The sequence below is a fragment of the Carica papaya genome, chromosome 8 (assembly GCF_054855325.1).
Source record: "Carica papaya isolate Zhongbai chromosome 8, ASM5485532v1, whole genome shotgun sequence".
NCBI lineage: Eukaryota > Viridiplantae > Streptophyta > Magnoliopsida > Brassicales > Caricaceae > Carica > Carica papaya.
This window is the reverse complement of record NC_142316.1, coordinates 9,644,040-9,667,751: the sequence shown is the minus strand read 5'-3', so window position 1 is coordinate 9,667,751 and position 23,712 is coordinate 9,644,040. Positions and strand designations below refer to the sequence as shown.

At 36.9% G+C, this 23,712-nt stretch overlaps 1 protein-coding gene across 6 annotated transcripts; it reads right to left on the bottom strand.

Moving 5' to 3' along the window:
• Positions 1–891: 891 nt before the first annotated feature.
• On the bottom strand, positions 892–22,545 carry LOC110825097 (histidine--tRNA ligase, chloroplastic/mitochondrial-like). Of its 6 annotated transcripts, XR_015814169.1 has the most exons (13): positions 22,131–22,543; positions 21,952–22,047; positions 8,627–8,715; positions 8,297–8,426; positions 7,877–7,969; positions 7,603–7,677; positions 7,237–7,354; positions 6,321–6,463; positions 5,663–5,791; positions 4,819–4,982; positions 4,210–4,280; positions 2,585–2,801; positions 892–2,474 (listed from the first exon to the last, which is right to left on the bottom strand). XR_015814169.1 is itself a non-coding variant. In XM_088210140.1 (12 exons), exons 1-12 carry the CDS (start codon positions 22,455–22,457, stop codon positions 3,323–3,325), a joined length of 1,458 nt encoding a protein of 485 aa, XP_088066266.1. In that variant the 5' UTR covers positions 22,458–22,542; the 3' UTR covers positions 3,086–3,322. The 6 variants fall into 6 exon arrangements, 5 of the variants coding, with proteins under 5 accessions (XP_088066266.1, XP_088066267.1, XP_088066265.1 ...); XM_088210140.1 differs by lacking the exons at positions 892–2,474; positions 2,585–2,801 and adding an exon at positions 3,086–3,345 and having other exon boundaries at positions 22,131–22,542; XM_088210141.1 differs by lacking the exons at positions 892–2,474; positions 2,585–2,801 and adding an exon at positions 3,456–3,967 and having other exon boundaries at positions 22,131–22,542.
• Between the last annotated feature and the right edge of the window lie 1,167 nt (positions 22,546–23,712).

The following is a 23,712-nucleotide window of genomic DNA, read 5'->3' as shown; positions in this document are numbered from 1 at the left end:
TCCCATAATTTTCTCATTCCATCTCAGTTGGATAATAACATTAGTAAGCTTTAGTGCAGTTCTTCTAACCAGCATTGTTTGTACCAGTAGTTTATAAGATACAAGTAAGGAAGTCAATGTCCAATACACGACAGCCTAACATTTAGGACAAGCCTTCCTCATCTTTCAAATTTTTATTACATTTTAAAAAAGACACCTACTAATTGACAGAAAAGAATTAATATAATTATGAAAATTATTTTGTTTCCCATCAATAATGCATACAGGTTTCATCTTCATACACAATTAGATTCCAGTGCTTATAATCTATTATTTATAGATTAATATGACCACCATAATTTATATTAATATTAATATTAACTAATATAAATAAGATAGAAAAATAACAAGATTCAAGCATTAACGGATTCTTACTACATGCCTATAAATAAATAAATAAAAAAGTTGAACGAATTATTTTACGTAAATTGAAAGTGTTTAATTTATTACTTGAATATTTATGAGGAAGAACTCCATCTATTATTTATAGGTTAACAGAGTTAAAACCTTTTTAACTCTTTAGATCATATTGAACTCAATGTTTTACTAAACTCTGTTTGTTGCCATACATGTTAAATGGATAACATATATTACCCTAACTTCAGAACGTTTTTTGTTTTTCAAGAAAAATTTATGAATAAGATGAAAAGAACAAGATGCCTACAAACATATTCCAAGCAGAAACAAGAAATGCCAGCTTGAATTGCTGGCTCTATCGAGAATATCAAGTACAAGAATTAATTTGTGATAACAAGCTGAAATTTCGTTGATGGTAAAACTTATCATCATCTTGTCGACGTTTCCCAAACATGTAGACAGTCTAAAAATCAGCAACATCAAGTAATACTGCTGTAAGTAAATCATCCTGAATTCTGTCAAGTTTTTTAGTTGGAATTATGAGAAACTTAATCAGCGGATAACAACCATAGCTTAGAGATGGTGATTCTGATTTTGTATGAATAACCATTGGGGAAAAAGAGCTACAAGTATTGTAACTTGGAGGCTATGAAAGATGAGCTAAAAACTTAGCAAAATATACCCAATCGTGCTGGTTCAGATACTTACAAATAATAAAATACATATATTAGATTTATAAAGCCGGCGCTTTATGTCAATGATTGCGAGTTTGTGGCCATTTTGGATGCAGATTTCCAGCTTGATGAGGATTTTCTTCGGAGGACTATTCCCTATTTGCTTCACAATTTGGTGTTAGGTCTGGTCCCAGCCAAATGGAGATTTGGTAATCCTTAAAATTTACAACCGATCTAAGTAACTACTTTTTGTGGTGCATGATATGTACTAGAAAACGTGGTAGAATGCCTTATGACTCGGCAACAAGAAATGTCTTCAGCCTAACACTTCTGCATAGATCAACAACTCGGCTCTTCAACTTGTTCCTTCTTCAGCTTCCGTGGTGATTCACACCATAAATCTTTTATATAAACTTGAAGAGAAGTTTATCTAATAAGTTTACAGGGATTGTGAATGAGTCAAAGCAATATAAAATACCAGAGGGTGGATCAACAAGACCAGGGTGGAAGACATGGATTTTGCAGTTAATACTAGCCTCCAAAGTCAGGAACTTAATGGCACCTTCATGTTGCTCATCTTTCCTGTTCTTTTTCTCCTTTATTTGGCTTTTGGGTTCTCTTCATTTTCTCTCTCATGCTATATCAAGAATGAGCTTCCAAGTACCTTCTGAGGCATACAGGTATCAACAGCACCGCTGGTCATGTACTCTTGCTAATATCTTCAAGAAGATGACAAAAGAAAACATGCTCTGAGAAGCCAACAAAAACTCATTTTACATCAATCTATTAACTCTGGAATCACATATAGTACTAATTTTCTTCTTATGTAGAGGTATCCATCTTCATGAGGCTCCATGTTGTCTATGTATTTTTCTTTGTGAGTAAGATAATCCACAACTCTGTCACCTTCTTCTACTGCATACTCATACCAACCAGTGTTTTGGTTCCACAAATGAAACTGACAAAGCTAATAGCCATCTCCACTCAAGACACCATTACTAATTTGAGTACAGTTTGCGTTCCCAGATAAAGCAACAAATTACTCATCCTCATGTCTTCTTATAACCTCATTCCCATGAGATTTTGACTAAATATCCAACAATTTTGATCATGTCTCCCCATTTATTGGTGTTTCAGATCCTCCTCGCGAATGTGACGTCAATTCTTCAAAGTAAGACTGCAAGTATAGGCCTCCCCCAGGAGCAAACTGGGCCAATGAATGGGTTGTCACCAAGGAGCTTGGGAGTACCACCAAGCAAATGAAAACAGCAATGGAACCATTTCCAATTGGAGAAAGGAATTTTCTTCCTTCACCACTAAATCACAGCAGAAAGCAGTTTAAAGACCAAACCAAATTCTGTTGCAACTGTAAATAACCCCATTAAAACCACCAAATGTGAAGCACTGCAAAAATCCATCAAATCCCAAAGAAAAGCAACCCAAATTAGCCAACGACAACGAGATACATAACAATTGATGAAGCCACACAAAACAAGAAGGGCTTTGGAATTTACCCGTGGGCTAATTTGACTTGTAACTTCAAGTCTTCACATTTGTTACCCACAGGAACCATATCTTTGAGCTGATCAAAGGGATTTGCTTTATTGTGCAACTTATAACTTGCTCTTCAGGACAGATTATTTCTCGATCTATCTATTATTGCAAGCTGTTGCATTCTTCACAATGGGATTTAGTTGTACCCAATTAGAAATAGAAGACAGTCCCAGGAATCTACCAGCACCATCACCAAAAGTAGTACCATTCAGAACTACTAGATAGCCATCACAAGACAAAAATCTCACTTGCATTAATCCAAGCTATCACAACTTATACTATTTTTACGTCTGCATTCTTGTCCATAATGAGAACTACTGGAAAACTTTATAAATATGATATTGCAAGTCTCCATAATTGCTGTGTCAAGACAGCTTAAACTGCTAAAGCCTAAATATAACTAGTAACGCACTTCTGTAAGATAATGCAACACAAGTGGTAAAGTGGGTCAAGTAAAAAAGTAGCATCTGCAATGCTGAGCATGATATAAAATAAAATCAAACAAAAATGTCTCGTAGACATGTAATAAATGCCAGAAAAACATCTGGTAGACATCATAATTAAGTCAACATTACTGTTTGAACAAATACGAGAAAAAGATACACTCCCAGTAACATTTAAACCCGAACACCGAGTCAAATCCAGGGACACTCCTAGCCTCCAGTCAAATAAAAAAGTTTGGAACTTCAATTAAGACTTCAGGACACGATCAAACTCTTATCTGCAGGCAAACCCAAAACAAACTCCAAGAGACTTGCTTCATAATTATAACCATTTCATTCCAGCTGGTGCCATAAGCAGTCCACAAAATCATAACCAAAATTCCAGATCTTTAAAAAACAAAAACCAAATGCAATATATATTTGGCAAGATGTTCTCTTTCCAGATACAAGTAGTTTACATTATCAAGCAGTTGAATTCATGCTCCTTTTTGGATTTGAAGTATCTGTTCCTTGACTAATGAAATAACTTTCTAATGCCTCTAAACATTCTTCATCCATGATACCAACCTTGACGCAAGATGAAATGGGACAGCATTTAATGGTTCCATCCAGGTAGCTCTCTTCAAATAAAGGGGATTCAACTGTATAGACAAACTTACTTCAAGGAGAAAGCATTTACCAAGCAAGGACCAATTTCTAACCTGATCAGAGAGCAAAACCTAACAACTGATGACCTAAACCATTATTCTTTGCATGAGCAACAATCCCTTGATGAACTAGAGAAATAACCTCCTCTCAAAGTAGACAAAAATAAAAATTGTGTAACATTCCATACCAACTTTTAGCAACCTTAACCATAGTGGAGATGAAGAACAGGCACTTAGAGAAGACTGTTCGTGTCTGAAGCAAAATAAAAAAGCAAATCGAATAAATAATTGGACTCGAGCAAAAACAATTGTTAGCATTTTCTTTATTAATGTCTCAACAAAAATTTATAGATACAAATAAATAAATTAGAAAGAAACAATTGATTTGAAGATTTTAGATCTAATGTGGTGATAAACAAGAAAAATTTCACTCAAGGTCATCAAGTTTAATCTCATATTGTTCACCAGAAGAGAGGACTTTTACACCAACCATACCCTTTTGCCACTCAATCTTTCCAACCAGTATTAGTCTGCTTGCATTTATCCTTGCTGCCCGCCTGAACACCCTGAAATTCAATGAACTTATCTCAGAAAAGCACTTGCACTGGACCAAACTTGTTCATGCACAGTTGGTGGTCCTTTTAGAAAAAGGCAGTCTAACGGAGTCCTGAATCGAATGCAAGGATCATTTAGTATATATTACTATCCATTTCTAAATTTGTAATATAAATGTATACTTATTCATTTTTATGTTTGTACATATTTACATATTTATATATTTTAAATCCTCTAACTTTGTTAATAACAAATAAAATTTTATATGAAAATTATTTTTATAAATTCGAATTTGTACCTAATCAATTTTTGGTTGAACTCAGCTAGGCTCATTTTTTTACCAGGGTAAAGTCGAATCAAGTTCAAAACCTTATATTTCTTTTTTTATGAGCCAAATCTAAGTTTTAAATAATCTCAAATAGAGCTTTGGGTCAATCTTGACCTCTTATTTTTTTTAGTAAACCAAGCTCAAATATTCAAACATCTGACCCTGCTCATCTCCGCACCTATCGGAAATGACATAGTAACAAGAATGATAGAATTCAATACCATTTGAGTGGTTTGTTTTCCAAGACTAGATCAACACTCTGGCCTTTCTGTCTGAGAATAGTAGCAACTGTAGCAGCTGGTCCTTGAAGATCATGATCAAGAGCACACACAATGTTGTCTACTTGAAGTCTGAGTTCTGGTAGGAGGCCCTTCTCTTTAAGCAACTATGAGGCAGAAACAAAACGAAAAAAAAAGACAGAACGTAGAAAAAAAGAGAGGAATAAATAGGTATAGTGTAAAATACATTAAACTTAACTGATAAAATATACAAAAAACAAGAGAAAAAGGAAAAAATAGTAAGGACTGATATAATCCATAATTTCTCATATCAAACTAAATCCTTTAATTAGAAAGTACCATCTACTAAGATGATGCTCAAGTCACACGAAAGAATTGTTACTTATTGAACTATCAATAGCCTTTCAACCAAGATAAAAATAATACAACCAAAAAAAAAAGGGGTTACCAAAGATATGATTAAACAGGCTTGAACTCCTCCGTGACAACCCATTTGGAAGAGACAGATTGTTAACTCGAAGTAATATACGGAGAAGGATGAAACATCATATTGCACTTTTCATTTAAAAGAAACTATAACAGAAAGAACAAAAATTTTGATGGAGATCACAGTTATCATCTGTTATTAAAGAAAATCTTGAGACATGACCAAACAAATATATGAAAGCATTTTGAGATTTTATCCTCATTGAATAAAATTTGGCAGAATATACTTTAGATTATTTGCTATATTCTGCTTGCCCAAGAAATAGATCACTATGCTACCAGTAAAAGTGTAGATAATTGAACATTGAGCTTAGCCAAAAAGAGTGGTACTCAAACTTACTTCTACAATGACTGCATCCCCAAATCCAAAACCACATGCTGGAATGTCATCCCCACCAAAAGTAGATAGTAGCTTGTCATACCGCCCACCACCACAAATGGCCCTCAGCTTCCCTTCTCGATCAAAGCCCTGCAAGGTTTTGGTTTATACAATTGCGATATTAGTGTATGGTTATTACCAGAGATGCTTTTGGGACAAAATACAGTTTTTTTAAGAAAATATTTAGCAATTTCATAATTACGGTCATACTCTAAGTCTCACCAATTTCGACCTCTGGAGACTTCTTTTTCTTTTTTTGAGATAAAAAGTTCGACCCCTTGAGAATTTAAGAGGCACCTAATTTCCCAGAGGATTTCACTAGATGACAAGTAGGGTGCATAATCCAAGATACTGCTCCCTAGATGTCATGGGTCCAAATGTAAAATCCTGGATGATATGGCCCCTGGCATCACTACAAACTCAATACTAGACCCATATGACAGATCAAAGTAAACCGAGTACTCATTTTCAGTCTTTTCCTTCGGCTCTTGAGATTGAGGCCGAATAACCCACAACTTCCAATTCATTTTTTAATAAATTCAAGGAACTGGAGAAACAAGAGTCATGCTTAACTGCAATACAGGTTATATATCTTAAGGGAAAGAATCATAAGTCTAACCTCGAATACAATACCAGTGTAGTAAGCAAGGCCGCGAACAACAGATGCATCAAACTGAATCCACTCAGAATAGCCAAATTTTTCAGCGAGTAAGAATAGTTGTTTCAGATCAGCAATTGCTTCCCCTGCACCTCCCATTATCTCTACATTGACAAGATTATAACCTAATTAGGATTGAGATTTTCATCATATGCTAATATTTCTGCAACAAAAAAACATTTTGCTTATGGCAATATCCATGAATTATATATGTTTTTTGGTACAATAGTTTCTAACAGCATGACACACATTCACTGGATCAAACTGAGGCTCTCCAACATGAGGTGAAGAGGTCTCGGCCACTCAACCAAGTTGGTTCAGCCACATATCCATGAAACTTGACACTAATAGATGCAGCATATACATTGGATACAATGCCTAGTCTAAGTTTAATTTCTCTACACCTGAATATGAAACTGCAATCTAATATATTCTAGCATGAATTCATTTCAGCATTCAAAGGAAAAGTAAACATAGATTCAAACGAACAATGAAAACTAAGTAGAAGAATTGAACATCATAGCTAATTTGCAAAGAGATTGGGAAGCTAGTTTGGTTGAAGTTAGTTTGCTGTTGTTGGGAGATTTGTTATCTGCTATTTCTTATCTGTTCCTAAAATTGCTGTTGTTGGCAGATTTGTTATCTGCTATTTCTTATCTGTTCCTAATAATGTTTCTTTTCTTTTAACAGAAAAAGTCATGGTACTTCTTTCCTCTCCTCTGTAGAAATCAAACAATTAAGAAAACATGCTACTCTTCTCTAAAAGAGAGATAAACATATTCACTTGAAAGGGCTGTAGCCCCCTGCCTGGGTACTTCTCTATAGCAAACAATAATAACCACAAGAAATTCTCAATACAAAATTGAGAAAAAACTACCTTCCAGCTTGCTCAACGACTTCACAGAAAGGACATGTAATAGCTCTTCAATAGCCTCTTCTGATATCCCACATGACTTTAATTCTCTTTTGATCTCATCAATTGGAATTTTTTCAATCTGTTTTCCAGAATATCATTGCCCACCCAAATAAGATCAGAAAACTAAACATGCCATGTGCTTCAAAGAAAACAACCTACTAATGATTTGTGCATCCACTGTAGTGTTTCGTCAAACAGACTAAGATACATTCAAAGATCAGGATGTATTTTATGCAAGACACTAACATGCTATAGTTTGAGTGACACGGCTAGAAATAGGATAACAAGCAAAATTTCATGAAAAAATAAGCAACTCAAGGAACTAACCTTGTCAATGATAATGCAAACTTTGCCAAACAAGCTATCAGGTACTTCGTAGCTCCTTAACAATTCTTGCAAAACCTGTCAAAAAGAAACACATCAGTTTTTTAAAAAAATATGTTAGATTGCTTGTATCTACCAAGAGGAACAGAGTGTTCCATATGCTCTAAAGTGAACATTATTTCACCCACAGAAATCTTAGAAGATTGCATTCTAACATCATAAACAAGGCTATAAGGATTTTATAGTAATTGTTCATGGGAAGGAGAAAAGCGTACACCTTTCGACTTGAAACCTTAAACCCTACATCTGATGATGTGATTCCAATTCCTTTGAAAAAAGTGATAATAGAAGAAAGAAGTTCCGCTTCGGCCTGCAGCAGAAAAGGGGGAACAACAAGGTTAAAAAGTGACAGGTAGCAGTTACTGAAATTATAGGCTTCCACGTTATAAGCATGTGCTGTGAAGCCAAGTTGATAACTTCCCTAAAATTTTATCTCCAAATAGGTGAAAGGAGGAAGGAGGATCATGTGGATTGCACGCACAAATGCACCCAAGTCAATCAGGATGCTACAGAAAGATCAGTGTTACAACTAGCATGCTATACCTATGCAGCCAGAAACTTCTGCACATAACCTAATTGGAAAAACAGGATACACCTCATTCAGGTTAAAAGTTCAGAATAAATAGGCAACATGTACCATAACTTCAGGTACACCTATGATATCCATGTTCCACTGGTAGTGCTCACGACGACGTCCCCTTGTCATTCTCTCATAACGCCAGCACTGCCCAACAGCAAACCATTTCAGCGGAAGGGAAACAGATTTTCTGGACCAAAAAAACACATGGGGATCAATTCTGGGATCCATACCTGGATACAAAAATCATAAGGAAATAAATAAAGAGGCAGTGAAAAATATTAACGTTGAAATATTATCACTAGGAAGCTGTGGCAAAACATAAATATAAAGACACTGGCTTTATCACATTAAGAAAGCCAGTTATTTCAGAATCAGCATTTTCTATACCCTTTCTGTATCACCAGCCTTGCCAAAGAAGGTGTAAGCTCAGGCCTCAATGCAACCCGCCGATTTCCCCGATCCTCAAAACAATACAACTACATAAAGGAAAGGCAAATTTATAGCTAGTTTAAATATCTAATAGCTGGCAATCATCGTTATTAAGACCACAAAAGCACAACCGTAGACTATCATGAATTAACACCATAAAAACGGTGACGCAATTGGTTATTATTCAAGGACACGCATTGATTTATTATTGACAGATCTACAAAACCAAAATGGCATTTAGGTTCAATATTTGCACTATACCGCATAACAAAAATATTAAATAATAATATAAAATAATCAGGTTGTCACTATCGTTTGATCAAACAAAAACTATGTATCATACTCTTCATGATCTTCATTGAGCTACACAGAGAAATGCTAGAGAAAGAAAATGTCCAAATAAGCTGTTGGCATATAAATTTTCTTGATATAGAATGGTTTAAGTTTAGATTGAGAAACTATAATGCTTTAAGTATATAACTATTCCATTATTCAGGACTGTAGTAGAATAATTTTAGTAACTTTATGATTTTATTCTTTTTGGAGTTAATTTTTCTTACTTATTCTCGTCAAAATTAGTATGTCAAGTCTAATCCTATTATAATTAGCACTTCGGGAATTTTCTCCAATTTTTGGTTGCATATTAGACTTTTAAGTGTGATACTTAAGACTTTTTTAAATGTGGAGTCTAAAAAGCCCTAGTTGTGATTACTAGTTTTTCTTCTGCAAAATCCTTAAGGGAGCAAATCAAACCTAATTTACCTTATATCAGTTGGTATAGAGCTAAAAAAAATCGACACTGGAAATCTTAAAACTCTATACCTAAACATGCCCAAACCAATTAGGAGAAGAAAAAGAATCAAAACCCAGAAACATCAAACATCCACCAACTACAAATCACCCACAACCAGTGTGTGGTAAGCACATCCTTTTACCACAACACCAAAGAACTCTAGCCAATATCCTTCGAAGCCCTACTACAACACTTCACAGGAAAACATGCCACAGGCCAAAAAGTACAAGGTAGTCACTACCTCTCTCAATCCCAAAACCTTCCAAGCCGTGTCTCACACGGACCTCCAATTTGCAAACCCCACCTCCAGCCAAGTCAACTATTAGAGGCTCATCTTCAACTGGTGACCAGAGCCAGCAGGTGAGCCACACGCATGCCCAATGACTCACCCAATCTAAACTATTTTGATTCCTCTAATATCCAAATGTAACCAGACTGAGTCCCCTTGATTGATTCCCGCTTCAATCAGACTGGTTCAACATTAAATCTAAGCACCATATGTATGAGATAGACGATAGCACCAGATTTGAGATAATTCAAAATACAACTAATGCAATTTTGAAAGAATTAAGACACTTGCCTACTACACAAATAGCTCCACTAGTTCAAGACCTAAAAGTTGCACAGGCAAATGGTGTTGATAGGAGATACAATGAAGATAATGCTGGAGACATTATCAAGAAAGACAAAGTAGAAGTCCTAATTTTGATGGAAGTTGTGATCCTAACCTTTTATTGGCTTAATTCAATGGGAGAATAATTTAAATGAGTACGATATGTCATACGCATGATGAGTCAAATCTACCACAATAAAATTGGTTGGACTCACAAAAATATGGTCCTTCAATATTTCATGTGAATGTACCACGAAGAAAAAAAACAGAAACTGAAAAAATGGAATGAGATGAAAACCACTCTTTGTGAAAAGATATTTACCTGTCAGCTACTTTAACAAGATTATTGACCAAGCATACATTTCAATTCAAGTTAACATGTTGCTTATTAGGTACATATAAAGTTTGAAGAAGTAAATATTTGAAGTCAAGTTGATAGTCAAGTTGTATATTGATTCAGAGGAGGATTAAGGACTAAACAATTGAAAGAGAATTAATTCGACAATTTCTGAAACCACAACCCAACCTAATCAAGCCGCTCTTAACATGAAAAAATATTTAACATATCCGATTCCTAGAAATATATAGTTTTTCATTATAGCATCAACTTCAAACAAGATCCTGAATCAAAAGGCGGCTGAAGAATGGATCAACATCGATTTCAAAGTCTTTTCAAAAATAAGGAAATTGTTTGTTTAACAGTCGACAAAGTGGACATATGGTTTACCAACAACTTGCATGTTAAAATGAAACATGCAGGGAAGAGACGATGGTTATGTATTATATGAGGATAATGATCTAGCTTATGGTTAACATGCAAATACCTCTCTTTTTTATATGATAAGATGCATATCATCAACATCTAAAGTGGAAAAGAAGTAAGAATAACCACCATGTGTTCCTGTTTCTCAAAGACAACTCTATTGAGGTTCTACATAAGGAGAAATGTGATAGTGTGATACGGAACCCAAAATCAACTAACGTGATCAAAAACTCCACAGCTAATCTAGTATTCAGAATCTTTAAACTCTCAACAAATCCCTACACTCAACTTGTAAATGTCAACCAAGATACTAGGGATAAAAGTAGAATTGATTAAATGCCACAAGATGCAATCTTGATAAGTGAAATCAATTTAAGGATTGACAAAACGTCACAAGGAATTTATTTTGATAAGTTGAATCAACCCCGCACTCAACAAGATAGTTGTACACACTCTCTTAAAAAGCACTCACACAATTAACAAGAGTTAAAAGCAAACTGAAAATTTTATTGAATATTGAACTTGTGTTTTTATGAGGGGTGGTAGCCTTTATTTATAGAGTTACCATCCTTATTTGACTTAGATACTAAAATAAGAATCCTAAATCTAATTCTTAATTTTAATTCAAATTAAAAACTAAAATTTAACTTAAATAAAAACTCAAACTCTTAATAAAATAATGTAGAAAAATCCTAGTATACACAATCTAGACTTCTCTTCTTGGTGGCTTTAGACTTCTTTTCGGAATTCAATACTTGTAATCTTTTCGATTTCATCTTCTTATTTTCTTCAGTTATTTTCTGCGTAGGCATCGGGCTCGAAGAAGGAACTAGCTTGCGGTGTTGAACAGAAATTCTGTCTTTGTCTTCGGGTAGATTCCTCTTCTTGGCCGATCATCTTTCTTCTCACACCTCTCCTTCTCCATCCAGTCTTCTTCTTTTGTATTCTGTAGTATTACAGATACCAGAATCAGGCTTTACGGCTTGCTGACAAATCTGCAGAACCTGTTCAGACTGGTGGCAAGCTCTCAGGTATGTGATTTCTGCTAGGCTTGGGTTCTCTTCACTAGCTGTCCAATTCTGTTTTCTTGATATTTCTGGGTTGTTTCTTGGTTCTGGACAGAATGGAGGATCAATTCTGGCTGTTAAGCAACTCCTCCCATGGCGTCAATCTTACGGGAATCTGACAGGGTGACGGAATCTGCGTTCCAGCGGGATTGATGCCCCTCGCATGTGGAGCAGGTTCTGGCCCCCTGCTTGCCTTGCGCACGTGCTCTGGATGCACGTTTGCAGCCTCTGTGCGCGCGGATACTATCAGGACCTTCTTCGCAAGTGATCTCCCGGGTGCGGGAAAATCTTGCTGCCCGCTGACTTGCTTGCTTGGTTCCTTTAGGTTTTTGTTTTCTTTTTGTTTCTAGGGTCACATCACAGTGTGTTTTCATCCTACTGCCAGAATTTCACACTCTGAACAGTGTGTTTCCATTATGTTTTCCATTAAAGAGAATGACCAAGCATAAAGTCTGTCATATTTTTCCTCAGAAGGTTAGGGATCAAAATTTTATGTAATTTACCGCTCCAAAATTTGTGGATGAGTTTTTCTAATCAAACAAGAAGATGTAGAATGAGTTAAATTTGGACTATCTAGATCAATCAAAAAATTATAATTCTTTTAAATATAAAAGGAACTTTAGCATTTTATTATTTTGGTATTTAATTTTTCTATTCATATTAGAACTAATAAAAAAGTATCACAAATACTTTGTAGATCTCGCTTACTTCGGATAGAATTCTATTATTCAATAAAATATTTTTGAAAAACAAGAAACCCTAGTTCTCACTTTTGTTCTTTTTATATCTGAACTCTATTTTTGACAAACTCACCATCCTGATGAAATTCTTTGAAAAGTTCATGCACCTCCTCTTTCCTAATAGGCCAAAAGGTCTGAATAAATTTGAGGTTGAAGTCATCTGGTCCAGGGGACTTATCATCATTACAGCTTTGGAGTGCATCAAAAATTTCATCCTTAGAAAATTCCCATTCATGCATCTCTCTGTTGGCATTATCAAGACTGTCAAAATGGAGGTTATCTAGGTTCGGTCTGATCAGAAATTCCTTAGTGTAGAGCTACTGGTAGCGTTCTTTGGCAGCCTCTCTCAGCCTCTCATTACCAGAGATCACCTTTCCTTCATGATTAATTCCCTCAACATAATTCTTTCTTCTTTTATGATTAGCAAGACAATGGAAGCCATCCAAAACAGATTTTTATGGGGTGGTACGGACAATAAAAGAGTGTATCATCTTGTTAAGTGGGAAGAAGTTCAATTTCCAATGAAATTGGGTGGTCTTGGGATAAGATCTATTACTACTATTAATAAGGCTTTTCATGGCAAATGGATTTGGAGATATTTAAAAGATGATAACAGCTTGTGGAGGAGAATTGTAGAGCTTAAATTGATGAAAAAAAACAGTGAAGGCAGATTCATCTTCCCTAAAAGACTGCATTGAATTAGTGTTTGGAAAGGCATCCTCTCTAGCTATAATGATCTGATTGCTAACACTCACTGGCGGGTTGGTTGGGGTAATGAAATAAATTTTTGGCATGATTCCTGGTGTGAAGAAGGGAACCTTAAATCTGTCTTTCCATCGATATATGTGATTGCGCAACAGAAAAATATGCTGGTTTCAGAGGCTTTTGACAGATTGGGGCATTGCTGCATTGCTGTCAATAGAAATTTAAATGACTGGGAGCTGGAGGATTTTGAGAAATTTCTATCTTTGATGGCCAGAGTTCATTTGAGTGACAGTCCTGACACCCTTGTCTGAAAACTGAAGAAGAATGGCAAATCCTCCATTAATTCTTTCTAAAGAAATGTTACTATTGCAAGGGGCCGGAACACTTCTGATCAACAAAATCCCTTCCCTTTCAAATATATTTGGAAAAGTAATGCTCCCCCCAGGATTGCTTTCTTCACGTAGGAAGCAACTAAGGTAAAAATACTGACTTTGGATAATTTGATGAAAAGAGGCAGAACTTTGGTTAACCGATGTTTCCTCTGCAAACGCAACGCCGAGAGCTGTAATCATATCCTTTTATGGTGCACTTTATCTACAAACTTATGGTCCATGATTTACAACTTGCTGCGTATTAATTGGGTAATGGCAGGTTTTATTTATAACGAGCTTTTGGCATGGGAAGGTTTACTATCTTACAACAAATAGATGGATGTTTTAAAAAATTAATTTATTGACAATATGTTAGCGGGATCTCTGATACACATTCAAATGACTCTGTAAATCTTCTCTAGATATGGTAATCTGGAACTAAAACATGCTTTTACACATTGAACAGACTACAAAACATTTCTTAGAGTGAGAGTCTAGCGTGAGAGTGTCTAAAGAGAGGATCATCAGTGATCTGTCACTTGTGGTGACTGTCACCCCGGCAACCAAGCCGGTGAGCCAGAGAAAGTTTTTTGTAGCCAAACAGAAATCTTTTGATGTCGTGGAAGAAGGTAGCGGTGTCAGGGTGTACAAAAATAGAAGGGGTTATCGAAAGTCTATGTTCCTTCAGCAAGAAGACGTTGAATGGTTCTTGAAAAGCTGAAGAGAGTTTAGATGGGAGAAAGGAGACGTGTTATGGAGCAGGCTTCGGAGAAGTAGATGGAGAACGCAGCACTTGGTCTTGAGTGGGAACAAGCGAGGAAAATTTCTGATGCTATCTGAAGGCAAAGAGGGCACCAGTGGGAGTGTCACAAGCTATTCTTCCTAACGAAGCTCTGGCTGAGGGATGGTGGCAACTAATGGAAGTTGTCTATGAGGTCGTTGGGGCGGAGCTGATTTCCCCATAATGGCTGAAAGGAAAAGGAAAGATGATAAATTGGGAACCATTCCCCCAGGTCAAACAACACACTATTGTCTTTAAGTGTCCAGGATGTAGCCTCGAGTTGGTCGAGAAGAAGAAGGAGTCCTTCGCTAGCATCCTCAGGCAACCAGACAAGAAGGCAAATCGAGTAGGGCAAGAAGGTAGGGCAGGTTAGAGCGATTCAGGTAAGAGGATTTCGATTTTTGAATTTACTGACAAGGTGGGTCATGTGATAAGTGATGGGTGGGAAAGTAAATTTGGAAGGGTGAATAGCAGGCCGAAAGGGGGAGGAAAAAAAGAAAGGTTCTCTTGGGCCGAAAAAGGAAAGTGGGTGAATGATCCTGGGCCGAGCAAAGTTGTGGGTAGGAAACGGGTGAGGAAGATTTGGCAACCAAAGCGGGTCAAGCCTGGTTCGCCCAAGTATCCAACTCTTATAGGTCAGTATAAAGGGGCAAAATCGAGAGAAGGAAATGAAAAATTTGTGGTGTGCTCGACTGTAAAAGAAAATGTTAGGACTGGGGAGAAAGCGATCGGGACAGTATCTGAAGTGGCAACGGAGGTGGGCGGAGTCGAGGTGGGTGAATTACTGGGGTCGGTTCAATCAAGCGTCTCCGATTTCTCTGTGGGTGAAATGGTGGGAGGTAGTGTTGGGGATGAGGGGGTCGAAACTAAGAGATATGAGTGGGAAAGCTTCGACGAGGTAAGAAACGATCTGGCAGTGATCAAGATGGGTCTGATGGAAAAAAACAACAAGGTCTGTGACTCCCATACAATGTGACAACCTCAACTGTGAGATGGTGCATATGGCTGATCAAGAAGCGGAGGAACTGTACTCCGTCTGGGTGCAGAGGAATTTTGTCAAGGTGAATAAATTGTTTGGATTGTCTTTTGAGGGTCTTAAACATAGGGTGTTGAGCTTGTTGGCAGAACTTGAATTAAGATTTTTAGAAGCTGAAAGGGATAGGAAAAAAGATAAAAAGAGTAGCAGGAAAAAGGGAGGAGGGGGTAGCAGAGAACTTAAAAAACTGGAGTGGTCTTTAAATTATGAGGGTAAAAAATCAGCAGGAGGGGGGGTAAGGACAGCAAGTCTAGTAAACTATAATGATGATATGGAAAATCATTTCATGAAATGTGAGTGGAATTAATGAAGGAAAAAAATAAGGGATTATCAAGAGCTGTTTGAAAAGATGGAAACCAGATTAGGTCTACGTACAAGAGACCAAAATGGAGGAAATTAATAAGTAGGTTATCTGCAACCTGTGGAATGGTAGTAAGGTGGACTGGGTGTACTTACCAGCAGTTGGGGCAGCTGGGGGGTATCCTTATTATGTGGGACAAAAAAAATTATTTGCAAAGGGGTGGACAGGGGCAAGGTGTCTATTTCGATCTTGTTTAAGAACTGGGGGGATAGGGTGAGATGGGCTTTTTCAGTCATCTATTGTAGAGGAAACAGAAAGGAAAAGGAGTGTCTGTGGGAGAGTTGCAGAGCTGTAAAATGAGATGGGTGAAAACTAGGTGATTCGGGTGATTTTAATATGATACTCCTTTTGCATGAGAGATCGGGTGGGGGAACCAAATGTGTGGAGGTGGAGGAGTTCTAGGAGAGGTAGATAATTTGGAGTTGGTGGACCTTCCACTTGGGGGTGGCAGATGGATGTGGTCTAACTCGAGGGATAGCCCATTTTGGTCCAGAATTGACCGTTTTCTTATCTCTAATGGTTTGTTAATGCAGCTTGCAGGTGTGAGCCAAAAATTTTTAACTCGGCCAATCTCATCCCAATATGTCTTGTGCTTGAAGGTATAATTTGGGGTCCTTCTCCATTTAGGTTTGATAACAAATGGCTGAAAGTGGAAGGTTTCAGGCCTATGGTGGAGAAATGCTGGCAAGAGGCTGTTGTCGAGGATACTGCTAGAAATACCTGAAAACCGAAATTAAGAGATGGGTTAGGAAGGAGGAGGGCAGATTGAAGAGGGTTATCAAGGAGAATTTTATGGAGCTGGCTGACTTGGATAGCAGGGAGATGGGCGGTTGTTAAGTGAGCAAGAAATGGCTAGGAGGGAGGACATTAAGAAGGAAGTAGCGGCTATCATGAACTTGGAGGCGATTTCATGGAAACAAAAAGCTAGAGAGAAATGGCTAAATGAGGGGGATAGAAACACTAAATATTTCCATTGTTTAGTCAATTATCGAAGGAAAAATAATTTTATGGATGAGTTGTGCTGAAATGGGTAAACTGTTAGTGGTAATGAGGAGATGAGACAGAGGGCAAAACTATTTTTTCAGAATCTGTACACGGAAGACACAGTTCACAGGCCTAATCTTGATAACCTGAATTTTAAGAGGTTGTGTGATGTTAGCAGGGATGGGTTGGAGGTGTCATTCACGAAAGAGGAAATTAAAACCTGCCTAGACTAATGTAATGGGGAGAAGGCACCGGGGCCCGATGGTTTCAATATGAAGTTTTACCAGGTATTTTGGGATGTGATAAAGAGTGATGTGATGGCTGTGTTCCATGATTTCCATAGGACGGGACCTTTAACTCCATCAACTCAACGTTTTTAGTGCTTATTCCTAAGATGGTGGGTGCTAAAGAAATAAATGATTTTACACCAATTAGTTTAGTGGAGAGTATTTATAAATTGATCTTCAAGGTGCTTGCAAAAAAATTATCTAGAGTTTTTGGGGAAGTGATTGGTGAAAATCAGAATGCGGTTGTTGAAGGGAAACAAATCCTCGATACAGTGATGATTGCCAATGAAGTGGTGGATGATTTGGTGGGACAAAAAAAACAAGGACTTATACACAAAATTAATATGGAAAAGGCATATGATCATATTTGTTGGGATTTTGTGGACTATATGTTTGGTAGGATGGGTTTTGGGTGTAAATGGAGAAAGTAAATTAGAAAATGTATTTCTTATACTTCCTTTGCGGTCATGGTTAATGGGGGACCATCAACCTTCTTCAAGGCTTCTAAAGGCCTGCGCCAAGGGGACCCTTTGTCACCTCTACTTTTCCTCAACATTGTGGAGGCATTTAGTAGATTGATGGAGAGAGAGGGGAGTTGAATTTGTTGAATGGACTGGATGTTGGGATTGAGAGGGAAAAGATGTATGTTTCCAACCCGCCAATCTTTTTTCAAAGATATCAATAATAGGCTCTCAAGTTCTTGCATCTTTATATTTAGCCCCAAGTAGGAGACCAAGGTACTTACAGGTAAATTAGTGACTTTACAACCCAATACCATGTCCAATCTAGCTTCATCACTTCTATCACCAATCCGCACCATTTCCGTCTTTCTCAATTTGATTTTAAGATCGGACACTATTTGGAAGCAAAGTAGGATGCATTTCAAGTGTAAAATGACATTAACATTACTCACTTTGATTAAGAATACACTTGTTAAATTTGCCGATTTACTACTTCCCTTCTTAACAATTCTGGCCAGCATAACAAAAAGATTTGAAGATATCCAATGTAGATTCCTTTGGGGTGATGAGAAAGGTAATAAGAAATACCATTTGATTAGGTGTGAGGAGGTTAAGAAACTGGTTATGGAGGGGGGGTTCAGTTTAAAGTCAATTATGGATTTAAATCGTGCCATTCATGGGAAATGGCTGTCGAGGTCTCTCGGGGAGGAGGAAAACTGTGGTGGAAGGTGGTGCATGCTAGATGAAGTGATTGGGAAAGGGAGAGTGGACGAAGAGGTAAATTTAAGAGGAAAATTTAAGCCTCACATATTGAGCCTTTCGAGGAAGATTCGGGATAACAGCTGCTTTATCAAGGGATGTCTGGGCTGGCAGGCTGGCATGGTTGATGGGGCTAGGTTTTGGCATGACAAATGGGTGGGGAACTTCAACTTAAAAGATAGATTTAAAAGAATTTTTGATAAACTTGCAACAAGGATGCCAAGGTGGAGGAGATATATGACATTGTGGGGAGGGAAGGGTGTGGGATGTGAAGGCGAAGAGAAGACTGCAACATTGGGAAATAGATGAATATATCAGCCTGTTATCGTGCTTGAATGATATGAAGTTGAACAATGAAAGAGATTAAAGGTTTTGGAAGCTGGAAGAGAAGAAAGGGTTCTCGGTGAAATCCTTGTATAGCTTTCTACGGCACCGGTCCACCTCGGGTCGGTTGTTTTTGGTCGTTTTCGGTCGAATTCGGCCGATTTCGCATCAACCCCTGCGAGAAAATATATTAAGGGGTCTCGGTTGGCTGAAAAAACACAAAAAACCGAAACTCACCGACGACGGGGCTCTCCGGTGCGGCGGCTCATCCGGCTCACGTTGTAGTTTAGTGTTTTGCTTTAGTCAACCTGTAGAGAAGGAAACGGTGATCACAACGGTAGAAAAATTACGTAGAACGAGAACCTGAAAGAGTCTCATCGGAGACGTTTTGTGAAATTCCCTGCGGCGGCGGCGCCGGGCTTTGCCCATGTTTTCCGACTAATCAGCAGATATGTTTGCTCCGATTTTGCCATGAATATATTTAAAATTGAATTCTTAGTAAAGAGAAATTTTTTTACCTCTTTTGGCGGTCGAAAAAGGCTCCGGCGTGGCAGCGGGTGGCGGCGGTCTCCTTTCCGGTAGCAGGGTCTTCTTCTCCGGTGAGGGGGTCTGACGGTTAGGGTTAGGGTTTAGTGCGAACGAGGATTATTTATATCCCTCTGAATTTAATCTAAACCGTCCATCACGTTTGATTTGTACCATCCGATCGCGATTAAATAGGAAGTGAATTTGGGCCGTTCATCGCGATCTAATCTGTACCGTTCATCGCAATCCAATCTGACCATCCGATTGCGTTGGGGAGGGAACGCATCTGGACTGTCCGTGTGCGTGGAAACGGATCTGGGTTGTTCGATCGCTGGAACGCGGATCATCCGCGTGGCTCCCACGTCGTACCGCGTCAGCGTCCGCTATCACGTGGCACGTCCTGATTCATCGGGCCTAGTGACCGGACATCTGACGTGGTAAAACTTCTCTAAATTATATTTTGACCCCCCGGTTTCCGATTTTTCTTTCAAAAATGACCTCAAAATCCAAATTTTCACCCTTTTTTTCTAAAATTATTTTCAATTTAATCTTCCATCAATTTTACTTCATTTTTACTCTAAATTAAAATTATAAAATTAAAAAATTATATTTCTAAATAAATCTTAAATTACATTAAAAATTAATTTAGGGTATTACATCAAACACAATGAACAGCCCAAATTTAAGAAATATGGGTATAAACATCTCGCATCACACCGAACCCAAACCCTACCCGCCAGAGAAGAAAAACCAGTCGCCGGAGAAGGGAGCCGACCGCTGCCCCGCCATGCCAGAGCCACCTTCAACCGTCAAAAAAGGTAAACAAATTCTCCTATATGCTCGAAATTTGATTCCAAACACCCTCATAGCCAAATCAGAGTAAAAAGAAGGGTGAATGAGCCAAAACCGCAGGTAAGGTCCAGCGGTGCCGCCGCGGACAAAACCCAAAATCGCCTCCGATGAACCCCTTCCCGTTTCTCTTTTCGTACGATTTTTTCACAATTATGTTCACCATTCTATTTTCTATAGATTGATCGAAGAAAAACGCTCAGCAGCGAAGATGAGCCGGCGGAGCCGCTACACTGAAAAATTTCGCCACCGATAAGTTTTTAGTTTTTGACTATTTTTTGCCAACCGAATCCCTTTAATGTGTTTTCTCGCAGGAATGGGTATAAAATCGGCTAAAACTGGTCAAAACTAACCGAAAACCCCCAGGGTGAGGCAAACCACCACTGCCGCCGCCCGCGGCGGTGCCGTCACCGGAGCACAGCGGTGCCATCATGCTGGAATTCTGAAATTAACCGAAAATGATTTTTAATACCGATTTTGGATTTTTTTGGGTATTTTTAGATACGTAAAGCGTGTTTTAATCCCCGTAGAAAAATTCAGGAAACCGGGGACTAAAAGTAGGTGCAGTAAAAAGTTCGACATTTCGGATATCGATTCAGATAAGAATTCATCACCTTATCATCTGTTATAGAATTGAACCTTAATAATTGGTAATATAGTATTTGTATAATTTAGAAAACTTTGAAAATAATTACAGGTTACCAATGGAGACGGAACCGGTTAGTTATTTATTTGTTGTCCTATTTAACTGATTGTTGAATTTACAGTTTTAAATACATGATAATGTACTGGTATGGTTAATTGATTCAATTGTGCTTTCTTAATATATAGATTGCTTGTCTTATATGATTTATGGTTAATTTATGAAATTGGCAATTAATATGCAAACAAAAAATTAATTGATCATATAAATTAATGAATGGTAATCTCACTAGATGGCTTTTTTTGTGTGGGAAGCAACCAATAAATGTATTTTGACTTTGGACATGCTAAGAAGGGAAATGTATTGGTTAATAGATGCTACTTATGTCATACTGCTGAGAAAACATGCAACCCTTTATTATTATCTTGCCCAGTGACTTACAACATATGAACCTCTGTTTTCGGGCTGTTAGGGTTACGGCTGGTAGTGTGAGTAATAAGCTGTGGGCGTAGGTGGGCTTTTGTCGAAAGAAAAATTATTTATTCCTTATTCCACTTACTATATTTTGGGTGGTGTGGAAGTAAAGAAATGGGAGAGCTTTTCAGTGTATATACACTAACTTTACAAGAGTTAAAGATAGATGGATTCATAATTTTGACTCTATTTTGTTGAATCATTATATCAAAAATTTGAACGACTTTGGTGTTGTCATGAACCACTTAATTGACATGTAATTATTTTTATATGTGGGTGATATCTCCTTGATACCTTGTGCATAATAATATTTTCCTTACATTTCAAAAAACTATCTTACAACAAAGTTGTTTGCCTTATTCCCCTTACTATTTTTTTGAATTTTATGAAAAGAAAAAAACAATTATGTTTTTGCGGGTATAGAAGACACTCTTGTAAATATTAGAAATAGATGATTACATTATTTTCACTTCATATTTTTGGATCGTAATTTATTATCTTTAAAAGATAGTAGAGTGGTGGTTGATATGCTCTTTAATATGTAAAATCTTTTTGTAAATGGACAGTACCTCCTTGGTACCCTTCTAATACTATTCTAACTTTTATCTCAAAAAAAAATATCCCAACTCTTAAGTAGTCCTACGTCATCACTAATGTCTTGCACACAAACTCGAGGTAAAAGTGTATCCAGTTCAAGAAGGGAAAAAATTTTAATCAACGAAGGAAAGTGAAAAAGAAAATACTTACCTGGTCTCTAATCTCCTCCCCAGCTTTTCTAATGAACAGCGCTTCCGTCTCCAACACCGGAAAATCTACCTCCTCGAACCCAAACAACCGCGAGACCTTCAAACATAAAAATTTAAAATCAGAACTTCAATCAACAAAACAAAACCTGCATTCTTTACAAATATAAGATGAGCACTAACTTCTTTGAAATGGTTGAAGAGCCAGTTGCGAAGACGCATATCCTCGGGAGGGAAGTCACGGGTGCCTTTGGGGGGATTGACATCGATTTTATGAAAATCCTCGGATACTGGAGGCGCGGATATAGCGCCCGACCTTCCACCGCCACCATTCTGGGCGGCCGGTGCCTCGGCTGATAGGGTTCTAGTTTGCGGTAGAATAAGTCGGTTGGGGATGAGAAATCTTCGAGGCGTGGAGTAAGAGAAGTGAGTGAGAGAGAGGAAGAAAGGCTTCAGACAGAAGTTGAGTCGTGGATTGAGGATGTGAAGCGAAGATGGGATTGCAGGCATTGTCGCACAGGCGTTGAAGCTTTCATTCACCTTGAAGTAGTATTACGACAACACCAAAATCCATTCAGCAATGGAGATGGATGAGAAAATAGAAATTGCGATTTGGGCCTGAAGTTGAGATGAAGCCAGGCCGAAACCCTAAACGAAGATACATCAATTAAAGCCCAAGGAATGAGAAGTAGACACTATCTAATAAATAAAATATGTGAATGTTAAAAAATAATAAATATATGAATTTTTACGGAAAAAAATTATAAATTTTCAATTTTTCAAAAATACAATATGCACTATCATATTATTCACAGTTGATTCATTTATTTGTTTTTTAAAATTATTTTAACATTTACACCAAATAATACTTTTAGAAACAAATAAATTAGTATATAAGATGATTTAGTCTAAAAATTATATAAAATTTAAAAACGCATATATATATATATATATATTTTTTTTTCATCTTATTTTCTATGAGCGCATCAAAATCAATAACTTTTTTATCTTAGTTATTTGATACTAAGTTATTACAGTCATTAAAACTAAAAAACCCTTTAAACGTAGTAATTAGTTCTCTTATATTATAATCGCATAAGTTGAATATTTATGATGAACAGTATAAGGTAGAATTTTATTGGAGAAAAATAACCAAAAAAAAAATGCAAGGAATTTTCATATATATTTAATATTAGGAGAAATATGAAAGGGAGGAATCTTTGTCTGTGATATAATATATTTGGAAGATTTTTAATAACTTTAGGTATCCAAATTAAATAGGGAATGAAAAGTTTGAATATAAAAAATAATTTTATTTGCTTTTTCTGCTTTTCTTTTTCTTTAAAAAAAGATAAGTGATAGCAATCTTTTCATTTTTGTTTGAACAGTACATTATTATTATGTTGACAAAAAGAGATGAAATTTGGTAGCAAGTAAAGAAAAATACCAAAAATAGATAAATAAATAATTTGAGTATGAGGGAGTTTTCAATAAAAAGATAAAAGAACAAGTTGGCATAGAAATAAAGTTGAGAATGAGGGAGTTTGAGATTTTTTTTTTAGTGTTTAATTATAAGTAGTTTTAAATAATTATACTCCAATATTTATGTTTTATGGTATTTAAAATGAGCAATTGATATGTCCGTTGTAGAAATGCTCAGTTTTGAACAAATTGAATAATTTAACTATATGATTTGATGTATTATTTTTTTATTAATATTTTTTACACATTAATCGAAAATATTCTCATCTATTATATTGAAGAA